The sequence below is a fragment of the Hydra viridissima genome, unplaced genomic scaffold (genome assembly GCF_058129835.1).
Source record: "Hydra viridissima isolate aposymbiotic clone 2 unplaced genomic scaffold, HvirCarnegie_v1 scaffold_3, whole genome shotgun sequence".
In the NCBI taxonomy this organism is placed as follows: domain Eukaryota; kingdom Metazoa; phylum Cnidaria; class Hydrozoa; order Anthoathecata; family Hydridae; genus Hydra; species Hydra viridissima.
Genome location: NW_028324302.1, coordinates 1,449,892 through 1,467,667, shown reverse-complemented (window position 1 = coordinate 1,467,667; position 17,776 = coordinate 1,449,892). Strand labels below are relative to the sequence as shown.

At 29.7% G+C, this 17,776-nt stretch overlaps 1 protein-coding gene across 9 annotated transcripts in view; it reads left to right on the top strand.

Annotated features, from left to right (window-relative positions):
* Positions 1 to 5,486: 5,486 nt before the first annotated feature.
* Positions 5,487 to 17,776, top strand: part of LOC149890546 (uncharacterized) — a 32,673-nt gene continuing 20,383 nt past the window's right edge. For 4 of the 9 annotated variants that reach the window (XR_016451016.1, XM_090082699.1, XM_090082698.1 and 1 more), the window contains exons 1-3: positions 5,487 to 5,598; positions 7,158 to 7,191; positions 13,047 to 13,321. Coding sequence is in view for 4 of the 9 variants with exons in the window: in XM_090082695.1 (XP_089938821.1) it covers positions 5,545 to 5,598; positions 7,158 to 7,191; positions 13,047 to 13,508 (550 nt within the window). In the remaining 5 variants the exon portion in view is untranslated. Of the gene's footprint in view, positions 5,599 to 7,157; positions 7,192 to 13,046; positions 13,509 to 17,776 lie in introns of all 9 variants that reach the window. The other 5 variants (XM_090082695.1, XM_090082696.1, XM_090082694.1 and 2 more) reach the window with 2 other exon arrangements.

Genomic DNA, 17,776 nt, shown 5'->3' with positions numbered 1-17,776 from the left:
AAAAGCCAGACAGCGATGTGTAAATTGCCAAACTGCAAGAAAATTTTAAAAATTCGTGGTGGCTCAACAAAAGGACTTCATACACACATGTTGTCGGTGCATAATGTGAAGGTCGAAATTCCAACCCAACATCATATAACCAGAAAATGCGCACCAAATAAACCACCAAAAAAGAAATCTAAGCCACTAACAGAATACTTTTCGATCTATGAAAGGGAAGATAAAACACTTTGTGCTACACTTGCTCGAAAAAAAATCTACCAATGTCAGTAAACACAATTCGTAATCATGCAGTAGAGTACAGCAAAAAAATAAGATTAGGTTTGGTTGGTTTAGTTCATCAAATTGAAGTGCGCAAGAAAACGGAATTCTGTGTGGGGGAGAGATTTTCTTTGTCTTTTAATGAATGGACGTCACTTCAAAATCGTCGCTACATGAATATTAACGTTCATGGACAAAACTCTCAGTTCTGGAGTTTAGGTTTAGTGCGAATAACAGATTCAATACCAGCAGAAAAGTGCATTGAACTATTAGAAAAAAGACTTAAAGACCATAGTCTTGATCTATACAGCGACAGTGTGGCTATAATGACCGACAGAGCTAGTGTTATGAAAAAAGTTGGCAGGTTGCTGCCTAATAACTAATAACTATGTTTTGCTCATGGCATACAACTTGCTGTAATTGATGTTCCTTATAAAAAAAGAGAATTCGATGCAAATCACCCAGATTTTAACAATGAATTTTCTGACAGTGATTCATCCGAGAATGAGGACATCGAGAAAGTATTGTTGGACTACAATCATAAAAATGTAAGACCTAAAATTGAACTAAATGAAGTTCATTATGGGCCAGTCATTAAAGAAGTACGCAAACTAATGCTAAAATTTAGACGATCACCTACCAAGAACGACATCTTACAAAAATATATTAAGGCTAAATTTTGAAAACAGCTGTCTTTAATAATGGACTGCAAGACATGGTGGAGCAGCCTTCTGTTAATGCTTAAACGATTTACATAGTAAAAAATTATATACAAAAATCATTAATTGATATTTACCTAGTGCAAGATAATTCTATAGCTCTGTCACAAGATGAAGTGACATTATTATCAGAGACTATTACAGCTTTAGTTCCCATTAAAGCAATGGTTGAAGCAATATGTCGTCGAGACTCTAACTTATTTACAAGCAAAGAAATGCGTAGAGCTTTAATGACTCACATGCATGAACGCCGAGCCGATATGAGTGGACTTCTGCAATATCTGCATGACGGTCGTAACTCCGTTGAAGTCGATGAAGAAATAATTACAGTGCCTTCCTCATTTAAATGTCGAAAACTTTCGGTTGAATTGCTGGAAAGATTAAATGCTTCCAATTCTGCTCTAGTAAGAGCATCAGTTGACCCTGACATGCTGGATTTGATTGAGGAACCTGAAATGGTACCTGAGTCTTAAAGTAATACTTTAAGCATTGAAGAGGAACTTGATCGTGTTATTAAAGAAGAGAAAAGATTATATTGGTGATTGTCCTTCTTTAATAACACTTGATCGTGTTATTAAAGAGGGACAATCACCAATACAATCAATTAGACGTGAAATATTGTCATCGAAAATTCAAAAAGAAATCACACTACTTGAAAATGGGGGTACACGTGGCAATTATTTAGAAAGAGTTTATTCTTTTCTAATGGCTGTGAAACCGACAAGTGTCGAGGCTGAGCGGGCATTTTCTTCCGCTGGACTGTTCAATACAAAAATTTGTAATCGTTTGGGCGATGAAACTTTGGACGCGTTATGCTTCCTGAAGTCACATTTTGAAGCACAAAAAACATTACATATCTCCTTATCTCTAACATAATTTTTTAACATTAATTAACTTCTGAAATTTAATTAACATGTTAAATTAAATTCATTTAATAAATATATTCTTAGTTAAATGTACTGTTTTTATTTTACTTAATACTATAGATGTTGCATCTGCTTTTCAATCCCGGGATTGATATTTTTCAATCCCGAAATCCCGGGATTGAAAAAGACCTCCGGGATTGCAATCCCTATCCGCAATAAATGAGCAAACATTATAAGTGGATGAAAAATGATACGACTTGAAACCATCTAATAAATATTAATAAAAAAATTATATTATTAACGAAATCATTAACTAAAATAAATAAATATAGTTTTATCTAAAAGAATATCTTAGTTTAATTTAATAAAAACTCAATATTATTTACTTATATTTATTTAAATGTGCATTTTTTTAAAAATTTCTTAGGTGCTACTTTCTTTTGCACAGTACTGTATATCGGTCCGTTATTAGATATCCAGGACTGGGATGCCGCAAAAGGACAACATGACAGTTGCAATCTGGCACACCAGCTCTGGTGAATCTTTTACGGTACAACATTGGTTCATATCGGCTCCGGCATGCAGTTCAAGGAACTTTAATGTCCAGTAAATGGATTGCCAGAACTGGCGTAGCCAGCACTGACCCATACGAGCGCTACTACTTGGGTAGACAGCTTTGACTGCTTATAAAATAGTTATATAAGCTTTTATTGGCATGCGGTTAGCCAAAAATTTCTTAATAACATTACAAAGCTGCAGTAGTCCAAATAATTCATGATTACTTATGACATTATGGGCAAAGGAACAACACACCTCGGTCAAAGGAATAACTTACATGTTGTACCTTTGATCTTTGTATCTTTGATCTTTGGCTACTTTTTTAAAACGCTCGAAAATGATACATTTTGGTCGAAAGAGAAAAAACTCAAAAGTGCAGTTTTTGCGCAAAATGTAAGAGAATAAAACAAACTTTGAATGGTTTAAATTGATTCAATTGTTTGGAAAAAAAAGTGCTCAGAAGCAAAGAGTGGTCAGAGGTACAACAGGTTTCCCTATAGAGATTTCTCTAATTCAATTGCGCAACTAATTTCTCGCCTCGAAAAAGAGGCCAGGATGGACAAAAATGTAAACAGATAAAAACTCTTTCTCGAAATTATAAAATTAAAAACATAATTTCGCTCAAAAAGATGTCTTATTCCAACTCAAGCATTTTCAGACCAAACGAAGTGAAAAAAGGTTGAAGAGGGATGTATTGCTGTATTCCACTGTGCGGAAGTTCAGTTTGTAATAAAAATATGGAAAAGACTAACATTGCTCTATTTTCTTTCCCTATTAAGAAAAAAAACTTGTTGTTTACAGAGCTTGGTGTAATGAAATATTTAAATAAAAACATAAAGGAGGTGCTGATAAGTTTGAAATAATGAAACACACGATAGTGTGTGAATTTCACTTTAGGCCTGAGGAAATAAATATTAGTTCAGGATGCGGTAAAAAAAACTTTAAAATCAGGGAATGAAGTTCCTAGCATTTTTTCATTCAAGACACTACAAGGTAAGTTACTCAGAAAGTCTCCATGCAAAAAGTTATCCAGAGTTTACAACTATTGTTTCCTCAATACCATCTCCAGTTGTATAGATAATTCAAAAGAGATGGCATTTTAGAACTTAACTCTGAGTTTATGAGTTAACTAGACATAATAAACTTTTGCTGTCCCAGTTTAAACTTTTACATCTAAAAATCAGACATTTTTTTTAAAAACCGCTTTAAAGTTATAAAACTTAAAGAATATACCCATCAAACGAAGAACCATTGTAATACAAGTTAATAAGCTAAGAAAATTAAGTTATTATTGCATATTACAGATTTCTAATAGAAAGATCATGTTCTTATTATCAGAATAAACACACATCTACAAAGTACAATTTATGAGAGTTTACACGGTTGAACTGGGGAAACGATAATTATGACGCTAAAATCCATCTGGCTGATTGTATGATGACAAATTACCTTCTGCTGCTTTAATTGACCATTACCAAACATTTGACGATTTCCTGTGTTTTGGTTCAAAACTTTGGTGAACTTTTTTTCTAGTTTACACGTTTGTATCATAGTATTAGCTAAAACTTTTGAGTTGAGTTACTGACGTTTAAGATTATATTATCTTAAAAATCGATAACTCAACCTCCACACAAATTTTTAGCTAATACTTTGACAAATTATGATACCATATTTTAGACCAACTCTACAAGGGTTTAAGATTGGATAGTGTGAAAAAATACGCTGATAAACAAAGCGCAACAACCAAACTTATAATATATGAATATAAAATAAAAGTTTAGTTACTGTGGACCTCAAGGTCTAATTGTATGAAAAACAAACAATGAATACACTAATATTTTCTGGTAATACCCAAGACAGAACATCAAAACACTCTATACTTTATTTTCCACTTTGTTTATGTTTTAAAAAGGAATTGGACTTCGTTTTCATATTTTCTTGAAAATTTTTGTATTTTCTTGAAAATTTTCGTATTTTCTTGAAAATTTTCGTATTTTCTTGAAAATTTTCGTATTTTCTTGAAAATTTTCGTATTTTCTTGAAAATTTTCGTATTTTCTTGAAAATTTTCGTATTTTCTTGAAAATTTTCGTATTTTCATGAAAATTTTCGTATTTTCTTGAAAATTTTCGTATTTTCTTGAAAATTTTGGTATTTTCTTGAAAATTTTCGTATTTTCTTGAAAATTTTCGTATTTTCTTGAAAATTTTCGTATTTTCTTGAAAATTTTCGTATTTTCTTGAAAGTTTTTATAATTTCAACTTGTTGATAAAAACTCAAAACTATTTCCACTTTAACTTGCGTGATAAAATCTTGCATAAAGTATTTATCCCTTAAAGTGAATTTTCTTGGATAAAGTTCTCGGTTATAAAGTTTTTTTATACGTAGAAAGGGAAAATTAGTTTCAAATGTTATGCAGAACACTTTTGCTAGTAAATAAATTTAAAATTATGTCTTAAGAGTAAATCAAAAATACAATCTGTTTAAATTGTTGTCAAGTCTTACTGCTGGTTTAAATTAATAATAATTTAAAACCAATTTTAAAACCTTTTCATCTCATTTTACTTGCTCCTGATTTAACTGTGATTTCGGAAAATCCATTTTTAGCAAAGAAAAACTTTAAAAAGAATATTCAAACTAATTTTAAATTATTTAACAATACTATAACATTTTGAGGGAATATTTATCTCTTATACTATAGAGGTGTTCAAATTTTAACATCGGTTAGTTTGGCATATCCGACGTGAATAAATTGGTTTTTGCTTTTGAAATAGGTTTTCTTGCATTATTAACTGTAGAAGAAAAACACAAAAATTGCTGCCACTAAAAAGAATCTTTGCAGTTATAAAAAAACATATGTGTAAACACAATAAATAAAACCAAAAAGTAGCGAATCACACATTTTGATCAAAACTATACATATCTTAATTTAGATCACTGTTCTAATAAAGCTCCTTTTTTCTTCGAAATTCCTGCTATTCTCCTAACATTTAGAAGAAATACTTAAAACTGATTTCAAAAATGCTTTTAATAATTAAATTTTGAATTAGGTTGTAACTAAATTCAAATAAATATTTAAGCTCCTATGCAAAAAAGATTTGTGGAAGAAGAACTTACTACAGAAGTATAGAGCTTTTTTAAATGAAAAAACTAATTTTTTTAAAAAATAAAATGATTAAGGATTTCTCGATTTTGGTACGAATGCTTTTATTTAAACATTTTTTGTTTTTGATTTAATATTTTTAAAGTTTCATTAAAGTATTTATATAAAAAGTTGATGGGACAAGTGATTTTTTTAAAATTAGAACCTGTAAAATGAATGATATTCAGTATTTCAAGCAGATTTATATATGGAACCACCTCCTTTTATAGCTGTTTCCAAAACGTCAAAACTATGCGCTTAAAGCACTTGATTTTTGATTTTCACATTCGCCCAAAATGTGTCCGTAAAATAAAAAATAATATTTTTGAAAGTGGCTTCATTTCAGGAAATTTTTTAATTTTAAAGATATTAGAATGAAAAACAAAATTTTTTCATAATTATGACATGAATGATTGTAGTAAGCAATTGCTTTCAGCTACTTCCGTCTAATCACCTTTTTTCAATTAATAAAACGTAATGCACCAATAGTTTTAAGCTGTTAAACGCGGATGATTAAAATATGTAAACTTGATGAAATAAATAATTGGACCTTAAAAAGAATCATCAGTTGAAGACGTTTAAGCCGTTGAAAGCTAATAATGCTGCATGAGACCCAATGATACTTTGAGTATTAATAATACGTAATTAACTTCGTTTTGACGAAGTTGTTCTGCTAACAAACTAATTTTTATTTAATTCAGTAAAACAAAAATTTGGGGCAAAACTAGTTACAAAGAAATTATTTTTAATACCTAATGGTCACAAATTATATTGCGTATTTTAAGTTTCTTAAAATCAATAAATTTTGATGAATGTCTTTAAATTGATTTATTTGTCATAATTCATATCATATAGTTTTAAGGTATTGGTTTGTTAGCTTTTTTCAGCACTAAATTTTGTTTTAGTCGACTAATTTTAGTTAGACTAAAATGTAAGTTGACTAAATTTACTTACGCTAAAAAGTTAGTCGACTAAATTTAGTTAGACTAAAAAGTTAGTCAGCTAATTTTAGTTAGTCTAAAACTAACCTTAACTCCCACTCCTAAAAACAATTCGCAGAAATTTAACCTAAAAATCATAATGATCTAATTAGAGATTTGATTTTGTCAATTTCCACTCAACCCTTGAGTATGTTACTAAGGGGTGATGTGAAAATAAAAAAATTATATATTCTTTAGCCGGCAAAAAATAATGTTGTCAAACAAAATATAAACAGATTTTTAAAAATGATAAACATCTAATTAATTGATTTAAATTAAACCCATGTAATATAAGTTAAAATGACAAGCATTGAATATGAATATGATATTTATCACATAGCATTATGTAAATATGAGATTTTTTATACATAAATTATAAAATGGTTAACCATTAAACTGCTAAGCAAAATCAAAATGCCTCAAGTCTAAATGCTAATTCTTTTAAAAAAATTTAATTGACTCCTAACTTCACTCCTATATCTTTTAATGCTAAACGTGCTTTTAGTTGATTGAAAACTATAAAAAGTTATTTGTGATACAAAATAGCGAATGAGTTAGTTGAATCAGTCAAGTTTAACATTTAAAGAACTCAGTGAGAAACAAATTGGAAACGATTTTTCTTTTCTTATCAGGTTGCAATGGTGCTTATAAACAGAACTCTTCAATGTAAGTGATCAACTGTGTTTTTTAATGCTATTTATATGTAATTTCTTTACAAAAAATACTTGCTGATTATTGAAAAATTGCCTCCCGGAAATAACTGAGGTAATAATGAATGTGTTACTTTCTATAAAATTTCTTTTTTATGAATGAAGAACACCATCTTTTTTTCAGTAGTTATAATAATAGAACATAACATGTTGCTTTTAAGAGTTCAGTAATATTTTAAAGCACTATGCAGTTTTTCTCGCAGATAAAACAATCGAGAAACATTTCTTGATACTTACCTTAAAAAATCAGCTTTAAAGTTGTGGGGCACAACTTTAAAGCTGGTTTTTCCACAGCTTGTAGCACGTGATGTTTATAATAATAATTGACAATCGCATTTTAGCAAATCAAAATCTGATAAATTTTAAGTTATGCGAAAAACAGTCCGCAATAACTATGACCTTTTTTTCTACATATTTTGAAATATGATGAGAACTACTTGTTAAGCTTTGATAATTTTTTAATTAGCTAAAAGCAAATCTATATACCTTTCAAGCAGTATGGGTGTAGTTTTTAAAAAGTTTATGGAAAACAAAGAAAATAAATTTGCAAGCAGAAGTGAAAAAATTCACTTTAGACTAATGCTTTAAAAATCGTAATGACAAATTAATTTGCTTCCAAAAAGGTATAAAGTAAAAGGAAACTTGTATTCGTATCATTAAATCGTTGCGAGTCGGGAAGAAAGTTAAGAGGCCCAAAAAATGGTCCGTCAAAATTAAAACTTGATCAAAATATTACCTGGGAGATGAATGTGAATACAATGTAAACCGTTCCGGGTAAAAAAATGAAGAATCTAAGACGAGTAATAAATTTTTCTTTATCTTTTGTATACCATGTTTTGATTAATACCACTTTGTCAGAGTATTACAATATAGTATTTAAATTTTTTTTATTTTTTAAAGTTGTTGAGGTTTTTGTATTGTATTTCTTTTTTCTTTTTAGAATCTTCAATTAAACTATAATAAGAACTTGTAAATATGGCGGAATACAAAAAAGATTTTCATTTTTATGATGTCTTATCAAGCTAAAATTCACTCATTTTTGAGTTGCTCTTGTCTTGAATTACTTGAATGGTATACTAAGTGCTTTCCGATAGGTGTACTGTGAGAAATAACCCTTTTCCTGATTAGATTCTTTTCCTGCTATTAAATCTTCATTTTTAAATACGAGTAATTAAAACAATTAACTCCTAAATTACAGAATCCACTTTCAACTTTATTCAATGAAGCAACCTCACCATATCCAGTACTGAACTGATTTTCAAACTAAACAACTTTTGCTGGTCTAGGTATTGGCATAATTATGTCTGCGCAACTATATTAAATTGCCAACTTAATGATCTATAAAATGAAATATCGAGTGGCTGCATTTTATAAACGCTTTTAATATAATTTTTATATTCTTTACACGGCTGCTATGACCATTTAATGATAGTAAAATAAAAATTATTTTAAGATACTGCGAAATTCTTTTTTTAACATGCACAATTTAAAAGTTTTTGCTAATTTTCATATAAGTTTTTAATAAACTGATTTAAATAGATTTGATTTCAGTTCCATGACAGTTTTAGGAGTCTTTTGAATCCTAGAATGTTTGTCCCTAAATTGAAGCATATCATTTCTGGATCGCCTTAATTTAACTGCTTTATTAACGGCTTATCGTCACTATTCTTCAATCTGGCTGCAAGGCATACTTTGCATAACAGACTCAGGGTGAGCATACCATGGTAATTTTTCAAAAGTGGGTAAAAAAATACCAATTATTTACGAAGCTTGAGCTTTTAGTAATTGCATCTGATTATGCAAATTGATTGGTCCTTCAAACCAGTCGCAGATAAACACACCTACTATATACTCAAAAATCAATCACAAGTTATTTAAATTTTCACTTTTTATTCCATGTTTAGAGAGCCAGAATCTGCAAAATTGTATGGTAGCAGTTAACCATTTACTGACTACTTTGGTAATTTTATCTACTTTTTAAATAGAATGTTAGGATCTAAAACAGATTATCCATTCTTTGGATATTCAAAGCAACTCTAGGAGGTGCAACTGCTAACAGGAAAAGATGTCATGCAGTATAAGCTGTATTTGCAAGAAAATGTAAGCAAGCTATACCATATATCATTTCTCAAACAATAGTCCAATGAAGTATTTTTGTAATTTTACAGAAACTTCCCAAAAAAGAACACAGTTTTATTTTAAATGATTAGCAAGTACTGGGCTGTGGTAGAACTAATGTTAACACAAGATACCAGGGTGATGTTACTAGATTGATTGAGTTAAAATCATTTGTATTTTGTATGTTAAATACAAATGAGCTTCCACTACACCATTTTTTTGAGGAGTTAAATGGATTTGTATTTCGTCCTAGACGCTATTCAGGCTCTAATAGAAAGTCTCTTAAAACTTACGAGATCTTGGAGATTTTTGATTTTCAAACTATATGCCATATTAAAGAAATACAAAAGGTGGACAAAAAAACGCTCAGTATAGACCAGTTTTACCTTTACCTACAAGCTAGACTATTGGGCACTTGTACTTTCAATCTGGAGAAGCGCAACCCTGGAAAACTGGATTATAATAGTTGCCTCATTACTGCCAACAGTATCCTCAGGTTATATGTTTCTACCAGCAATCCCTAATCAAAATTAGTAATAGTAGTGACATTCCTTATGCGTGCTTATGCCCTTATATGGTTTATTTTGAAGAAGGAGTCTTCTTTCCTTCATGGCAGCAAGTATCAGCGCAGCACAATAACCAAATTTACCAGCTGAATTGCGAAAGGTAGAAGACAAAGATATTCAAGCAAATGGATTCCTTGGTCATCAAGAAGTTATCCTTCTGCTGATTTTCTCAGATGAGCAGCCACATATCTAAAAATTAGAGAGGAAAGAAGTATGAAAGCATTCGAAACAAGTGTGCGGCAGTTTAAAGTTTCTGCTCTCAATTTTATGGAAAAAAATATGGGGGAGTTGATTGATTAGAGTAATTCACAGCAAAGAAGGCCACCATTGACAATGCAGCTCACTGATGAGCAACTGGAAAAGGCGAAAGAGCATCAAATACAGCTAATAGATCTTTTAAGAAAACTACAGTACTACACGCAAGCCGTAGAAGATTGTGTAAAAATAGTGCAAAGCTTTCTGCTTCTGTTTTTAGCGAAATGAAAAGTTGAATTGTTTGTCTGCAATCTTGGAAGCATATGCCAATACTTAACATCGAGGCACATTATAACACTTATTAGTACAACTTTTGCTTTATGAGTGTTGATATTATGACGTATATGCACCTGTTCAATTCTAACGGTCCTTTTAAAAAATCTATTAATAGACTATTAATGATGTATTTAAAAGGAAGGATATAAGAAACTATTATTTGGAATAAAAACTTTCAGTTCAGGAAGACTCTGAGAATTTAGGTCTAGTTTAGCCAAAAATTGCTCCAGGGGTTAGTTTCTGTAGAAATTTGCTCATCTTAGTCTCATTTTTTTAGTTTTCTTAAAATTAATTTAAAAATTAGAGAGAATAATTGAGTTTCAAAAAAAATATTGATTTCACTCTACCCTAAGGATCATTAAGGATTTTAAAAAACCACGTAAACCCTAGTTCCGCAGCCTGTAGGTCACATAATATCCATTAGCGTTTTATACTCAGTATTTTTTCTATCCAAAATATCACTCCTTCTGGCCATATAGTATTTATATTGGTGCTATCACAGTCAGCAGATTGAAATATGAAATGCATGGTTCTTCCTTTAAGTAATTTCATAAAATTACATGATATTATCTCCGCAGGTTTTTTTAAATCTGATTCTTCAGGAACAAAATGGAAAAGCTGATTTTTACCAGGTTCACTGCAAGCAGTATAATGTTCCTACCTTAAACACTGATAAAAACTTTAGTGTCATCTTTTCTAACATCAAAAAGGATGAAACTCAAACCAATATTGGTAGGTTCATTTTCATATTTTGTGGTCAACACTTTTCCAATTTTTTCATGCGCTCTCTTAACTTCATTATGATTAATCATAAGATTAGAATATCCTTCAGCATCAATGAGAGAAGCAGTTGCTATTTCCGTAATCTTTTTTAAATCTGTAATAAGCTTTAAGCTAAATTTTTTTATTTATGGTATATATAAACCAATTTCCTTTCACTTCTTTGCTCATTTCATTTGTATTCATATTTCTTTTATGATTGGGATTTTTAGACACTTCGTCTGAATCGCATTTGGACAATATGAAATCTTTTTCTTGATTTATATTTTCCTGGTCTGTTTTTGATTTCTTTAACAGGGCTGCCTGTTTTCTTATTATACACCGGTAATAAATGCTATTTGAAGGATACTTTTGGCTTCCACTTTTTCGATTTGATATCTGCTGAATTTTAATTCAAGATGAGAATTATTTACATATGATTTGAGCTTCACTGTTACAGTTTTCTTTACGATTGTTCTCAGAGCAAAGCTGTATTTTACAATTGCATGTAAAAAAATCAAACAGTATATCAAGTTTTTCCAAAAATCAATCTCTCGACAACATGGTTATAATGTCACTCTTAACTTATAGAGCCAACAATGAAAGGCCTTAGACTTTCCATTTAATTCTCCTTTTATTAATCATAACTATACTCACTAACTTAGGATTGGGTTCTTTCAATTGTAAAAATTCCCAGAACTATACTGTGCAATAGCTGATCAGATTGTAGTTTCTTTGGTCTTTCTCAGTAATCTCCCTTAAGTATAAGCCATATTTTAAAATATCTTTGGAAGTTGGGAAATCTGAAAGAAAACATTCTATAAGTTTTTCTGTCAAGTAACTGAGTTGACAAGCTTACTTTCTTATTGCTTTTGGCGTAATTGACATCCTGATTTTAAAGTCAGTTTTATTTACTGGAAAAATGAAAGTTTTATTATTATAAGTGTTTTATTATCATTTTGATAAAAAATAATAAAGTTTTAATGTTTTAAAAAATATATTAGTATAAAGCACAGAAAATTCAATTTGCTGTGTTTTGCATAAATTACAGTAAGTAATCATAATAAAGTTATAACATTTACAATATTTTTAATAAGTTTGTAAAAAGTTGTTTTATTTCTGGAAAGACAACTTAAATTCAATAACGCAGCAGCATTTTTATTTCTTCTAAACGTGTTGTTCATAATATATCATGCCTAGTTTGAATCTAAAAGCAAACATTATAAACCACATTTAGGAATAGGAGTGTTAATGTTTAAATAATGTTAGTTTGCTATATGTTGTAAGTTATATTAAATTCTTAAGTTTAGCATTCATATTAGCATTTAAATTTTAATTCGAAGGTTGCTGGTTATTCTAAAATGGCATAAAATATTATGCTTAAGAAATACCTTGGCACTCTCGGGTGTAATCTTTATTAAGGAAATCTAAATTTTAATGTGTCACAATCTCGTAAAAATGTTATTTGGTAATTGACCATTGGCCGAATAATTTTTTACAAGGTTTTTTAAATAAATTTGCATAATAAAGGATGTAGGTAAAGAAATACTTTACATCCTTGAAAAAATGAAATACTTTTCAAAGGAAGATCAAGGAGTTTGTTGAGCTCAGTGAAGCATTTCGATATTTTGGAAGCACGCTTCTCTGCCGCTAAAAAGCAACTAAAAATCAATCTTTCTTTAAAATATGAAATGATCTGAATTTGAGATTTTCTCCAAAAGTAAGAATAATTAAAAGTTGTTTGCAGCCCAAAAACATTATAAAGCGATTTATTAAAGTTCAAAATAAACGTCTTAATTTTTGATCTTCGTCTAAATTGTTGTGCTATTTTTTATAGATACAGTCATTTTACCTGGAAAAATTGACTTAAATAAGTCAAACAGCATTACAACGTTGCAAACCATTCATGCGAACTATATTATTTCGTTTAAAGTGAACTATGACTTCAACACAACCCTACCAATCTACAACCTCATTGATTTCATTTCTAAAGACGGAAAGAGGGCTTTTATATTACGGATTACATCAAACCCAGAAAGTAATGTCAGTTTAACAAAAGATGGTCTTAACTTTTGGATTGGGATTTATTCAACGGATGATCAATTGATAAAGGTATCTCACTTATACGTTGGTAATTTCCTTTATAATTGCTCTTTAAGCATAAATGGGAAAACTGTTTATTCTGTAATTGATAATGCTTCAAGAACTTTTGAGGATGTTACAGTATATGCTTATAACCAAATAAGAAGGTCCATCACTGGTTTTGTAAGAAGCATAAATATAACCAGCAAAGGAAAAGGTTTGTATTAAATTTTTTGCTCATCTAAACGGTCTTAACTAAATATTTGGTTGTTATGAGTAGTGCTATTTTACTTCTAAATTGAACTTGTTTTAATTAGCTGTGGTCTGTTGGGATAGCTATAAATAATGTCTTTATTTCCGATATTTCATCCAAGTATAAACAAAGTCTTTATTTCCGATATTTCATCCAAGTGCTGTGTATAATATTTGTCACGGGCATTCGATAAATAAAATTAGCTTTTCAAATTTTAGGAGGGTTTTTTTAATCGTCAACAGAGAAAGTGCCTTTTTCTCTGAGATTTTAAAAGAGAAACTTTATACATTTGTTGTCATACAAACTGTTTGAATTATTCGAGCCTGTAAAGATTGATTCACAATCAATCAAAGCCCATGGACTAACAAACATCAGTTCGTGTTAAAGAATGAATTTACAAGAAATTTAACAATTGGCAATACTATATCAATAATTTAAAACATTTAAGTTAAAAATTTTAGCACCAGGTTAAAGTATTGATCTTTGATCAAATTGAACGTAGAATATTAACGAGTATTAAAAACTAAAAAGCGTTATTTATGACATCAACCTTTAAACATATCAAAAAAACCTATTATAAAGATAAAATTATAGATTATTTATACTATCGAAAAAATTATAGATTCAAGAAATATGGAATTTTTAAGAGAGTAAAGCTGAGAGGTTAAAAGTTAACATTTTGGGAAATATGCATTTAAAGTCTTTAAGAACATAAGTGTATTTTGAAAAATTTATGATACATGTATATTGTTACTTGTATGATATTGAGGATTTACACGACAAATGAATAATATTAGAGAGCCAGTTTCTGCATTAAAGTAGACAATTAATTAGGTTTGTATTCCTTAAAAAAAATATCCAGTTACTTTCAGATGAAGAAAGTACCTGAACTGTCCAACACTCTATTGAAAAAAGAAAAAACTTGTTTAATACTAACACATCTCTCTAAACGATTCAGAGAAGACACTTTGATTTAAGTTTTTATTATTTAAGGAACAAGAGTAATAAGACAGGTCTTAACCTAAACTTTATTCAGATTTCATCTTCATCAAAGTTTCTTCTATGGCCTTAATTAACTCTTAATATCTACTTCATGTTAAAGTAGTGTTTTCAGCTACAATCTGAGCAAAATGATCTCTTTTTTTATAGGTTATTTGAAGTTTTTACAAATGTTTTAATAGAAATAGTGGTAAAAGCGGTGACTGGATGAGCCGATGACCTTTTTTTAAATCCATTTAGATTAATTGAACTAACTAGAACAATAGGAATATTGTTTCAGTTAATGTTCTGTTAAATCAAAAATTCTGCCTAGGAGTAAAATTGGTTATATCTCCATCATATTGCAAGCTATTCCGCCTTATTGAATGTTCTGTTTTGAATTTGAAATCTTTTACTTGCTGAATTTATTCAAAATTATTAAATTATTTATAAAGCTGAATCAGATCACGTCTTTTACGTTTCTTTTACAATATTGCCCACTATTCAGTCGAGTTAAATATACGTCCAGTTTAGATTAAGGTGACCATACACTAACTGCAAACTCTAAGTAAGGTTGTATAAATGACAGATAGATATATGTAATAAAATTTTTCTTCATCATTCTAATTATTTTATTAGCTTTAGATGAAGCAGCAGTCAGTTAATTTTTCCATTTCATAACTTTTGGTAATGCAACTCCAAGACCTTTTTCCAAAATGTGATAATTTTAAAACAATTTCTTCCATCCTATAATCTTTACACTTATTTTTGTTAGACTTGCCGAGAACTACCCTTTGGTTGCATTTTTTTAAGAAAACTTTAATCCACTTTAAAGAATATCCTTTTAACCATAGCCTCCCAACTTTAACTATTTTTTTTATCAGGAACGGTGTCAAAAGGTTTTGAAATGCAATATTATTTCATTAACTGGGATGTTATTTGCTCGACAATATAATATGAAGGCAAACTTTTCCAATAGATTTGTTGAACACTATTTACTATTCACAAATCCATGCTGCTCGTTGCAAATGACTTTCTTATTATGCAGATATTTTTCTAAACATGAGCTAAACATGCATTCTAATATTTTACATGGAATAGATGTGAGTGATACTGGTCTATAACTGTCTGGCTCAATTTTATCATCTTTCTTAAACAATATTGTGATATTGGAAGATCTTCACTTTCTTGGCATGCTACTACTTGTTAAAAATGCTCTAAATTTTATTGTTAAGGGATAAGCAATTAAATGCGTGTAGTTTTTTTAATAGAGCAGGGTTTACTAAATCAGCTGCACCTGTTTTTTTAATATCTAATAACGCTTAATCTTTTGGTTACTTCTTCAAAACTTTCCGTAGGATGATTAAGTGAAGAATCAATATAATTGTCTCATTCAAGTAATGGACCATTATCTTCAATAACCAACTTATCCCAACAAAACTTGTATCAGAAACGTGTCATACAGAGTTTTATAAAACTAATGTTCAATTGCAATATCATTTGTAATAATTTCCACAGCTCCGCCTTAAACATTTAATCTGTGGAAAATTGACATTTCTCATTTTTAATAGATCTTCAAATCCCATTTCGTTTTCATAACTTGGAGCTCTCTTAAATACCAATCCAAGATCAAGCATGTCAACAAAACCATCTACTCTACATATACCTTCGATAAAGTACATATAAGATCCAAATACAAAAACAGTCCATTATTGTTCGAGCTTGCTCTTACTGAAAAATGAATCATTAGGCTTAAAGATTTAATTCTCGTACCAGTATAAATGGGAACTCCACTTCCTTTTCTCCAGATCTATCACTTCATCAGATCTATCGCTTCTATATATATCATATCCATTCAGCGAAATAATTGAAGTTTCTTTAAAACAAGTTTCAGTAACCCTTACAATCTCGGCTTTAAATTACTTTACAGTTTAAATTCGTCCATTTTATTTTCAATCAAAGTAGTATTAAAATATAAACCATGTAATGCGCGTACTTAATTCTTTCTATTTGTTTAGTGTTGACCCTAAGTTACTACGCATTACACCTTGAAACGCTGAATCTGTTGCTAATTTACTATTTAATTCATTTCTTTGTCTTTTCAGCTCATAGTTTAACATTCTTTCAGCCTCAGTCATATCAGGACTTACATACATCTTTTCTAAGCCATTCAAGTTTCTCAAAGTCATTATTGTCAATAAAAACGGGTTTCTCAAAGAAGAACCTTCCAAATTAAACAAAATAGGATACGGTTTATCAGCTTTGTTTGATCTTAATCTTCTAATATATGTAGATTTGATATTTTTTCAGCTGCGGTCAATGAAAAATCAACTTTCTTTACATCCTCAGCTGTTTTCAGTAAGAGCTCCTTTGCTTAATTCATTATTTGCTCTTTACTTTCATTTTGCTCATTAAAAATAGCATTGACCACTACTAATTATTTTTGAGGTTTTTTATTTTATTTTCCTCAACAACTATGACTCAACATTAAAAAATTGAGTTTTTATCATCACCCTTGGATTTTGCAAACTGATTATCCAATTCTTGAATTCCTTTTTCTTGATCTTGATTTTTATATATTTCCTAAACTTTAATTTTCTAAACTATTTTTTGACCTTTTTTCTAATTAATCCACCTTATACTCCTTTGTAGGCGGCATTATCTGATGGTATTTCACCACTAAAAAAATAAAATTCCCCAAGTTTCATTCAAATAAAATTTCATTCAAATTAAAAAGTATATCAAAGCATAACTTAAAAAAATAAAAAACAATAAAAGTGTCATTTTACAACTATTTATTCCTGAAACTGTGAAAACATGTCAAAAAGGTCGCAAAATCAGTCAATTTTGAAACTAATTTTGAAAAACGATAATTTGGAAACCACAAAAAATTAGAGCTTTATATTCGACAAAACGTTTCATGCACTTAAAATGAAGGGCCTGCACCAAAATCAACGATACATTGCTAATAAAAGTTGTAATTTTTGATTTTTTTAGCAAAAGCATCAAAATTTGGAGAGTTGGCTTATGAAATCAAATAGAAAAATGTCAATAATTTGTTAAGTACATTATGTTGGCATAAATTTTGCTACAGGCCCTGCATTATTATATGTAGAACATATCCTGCGTTTTTGATCCCTACAAAATAAGAACACTGCAGATTTTCCACCATTCTCAAGGTTGAGGTGATTCATTACTCTCTGAACACCAGCAGTGCCCTTTTTAAAATACAACACAGCTGAGTTCACTCCCAA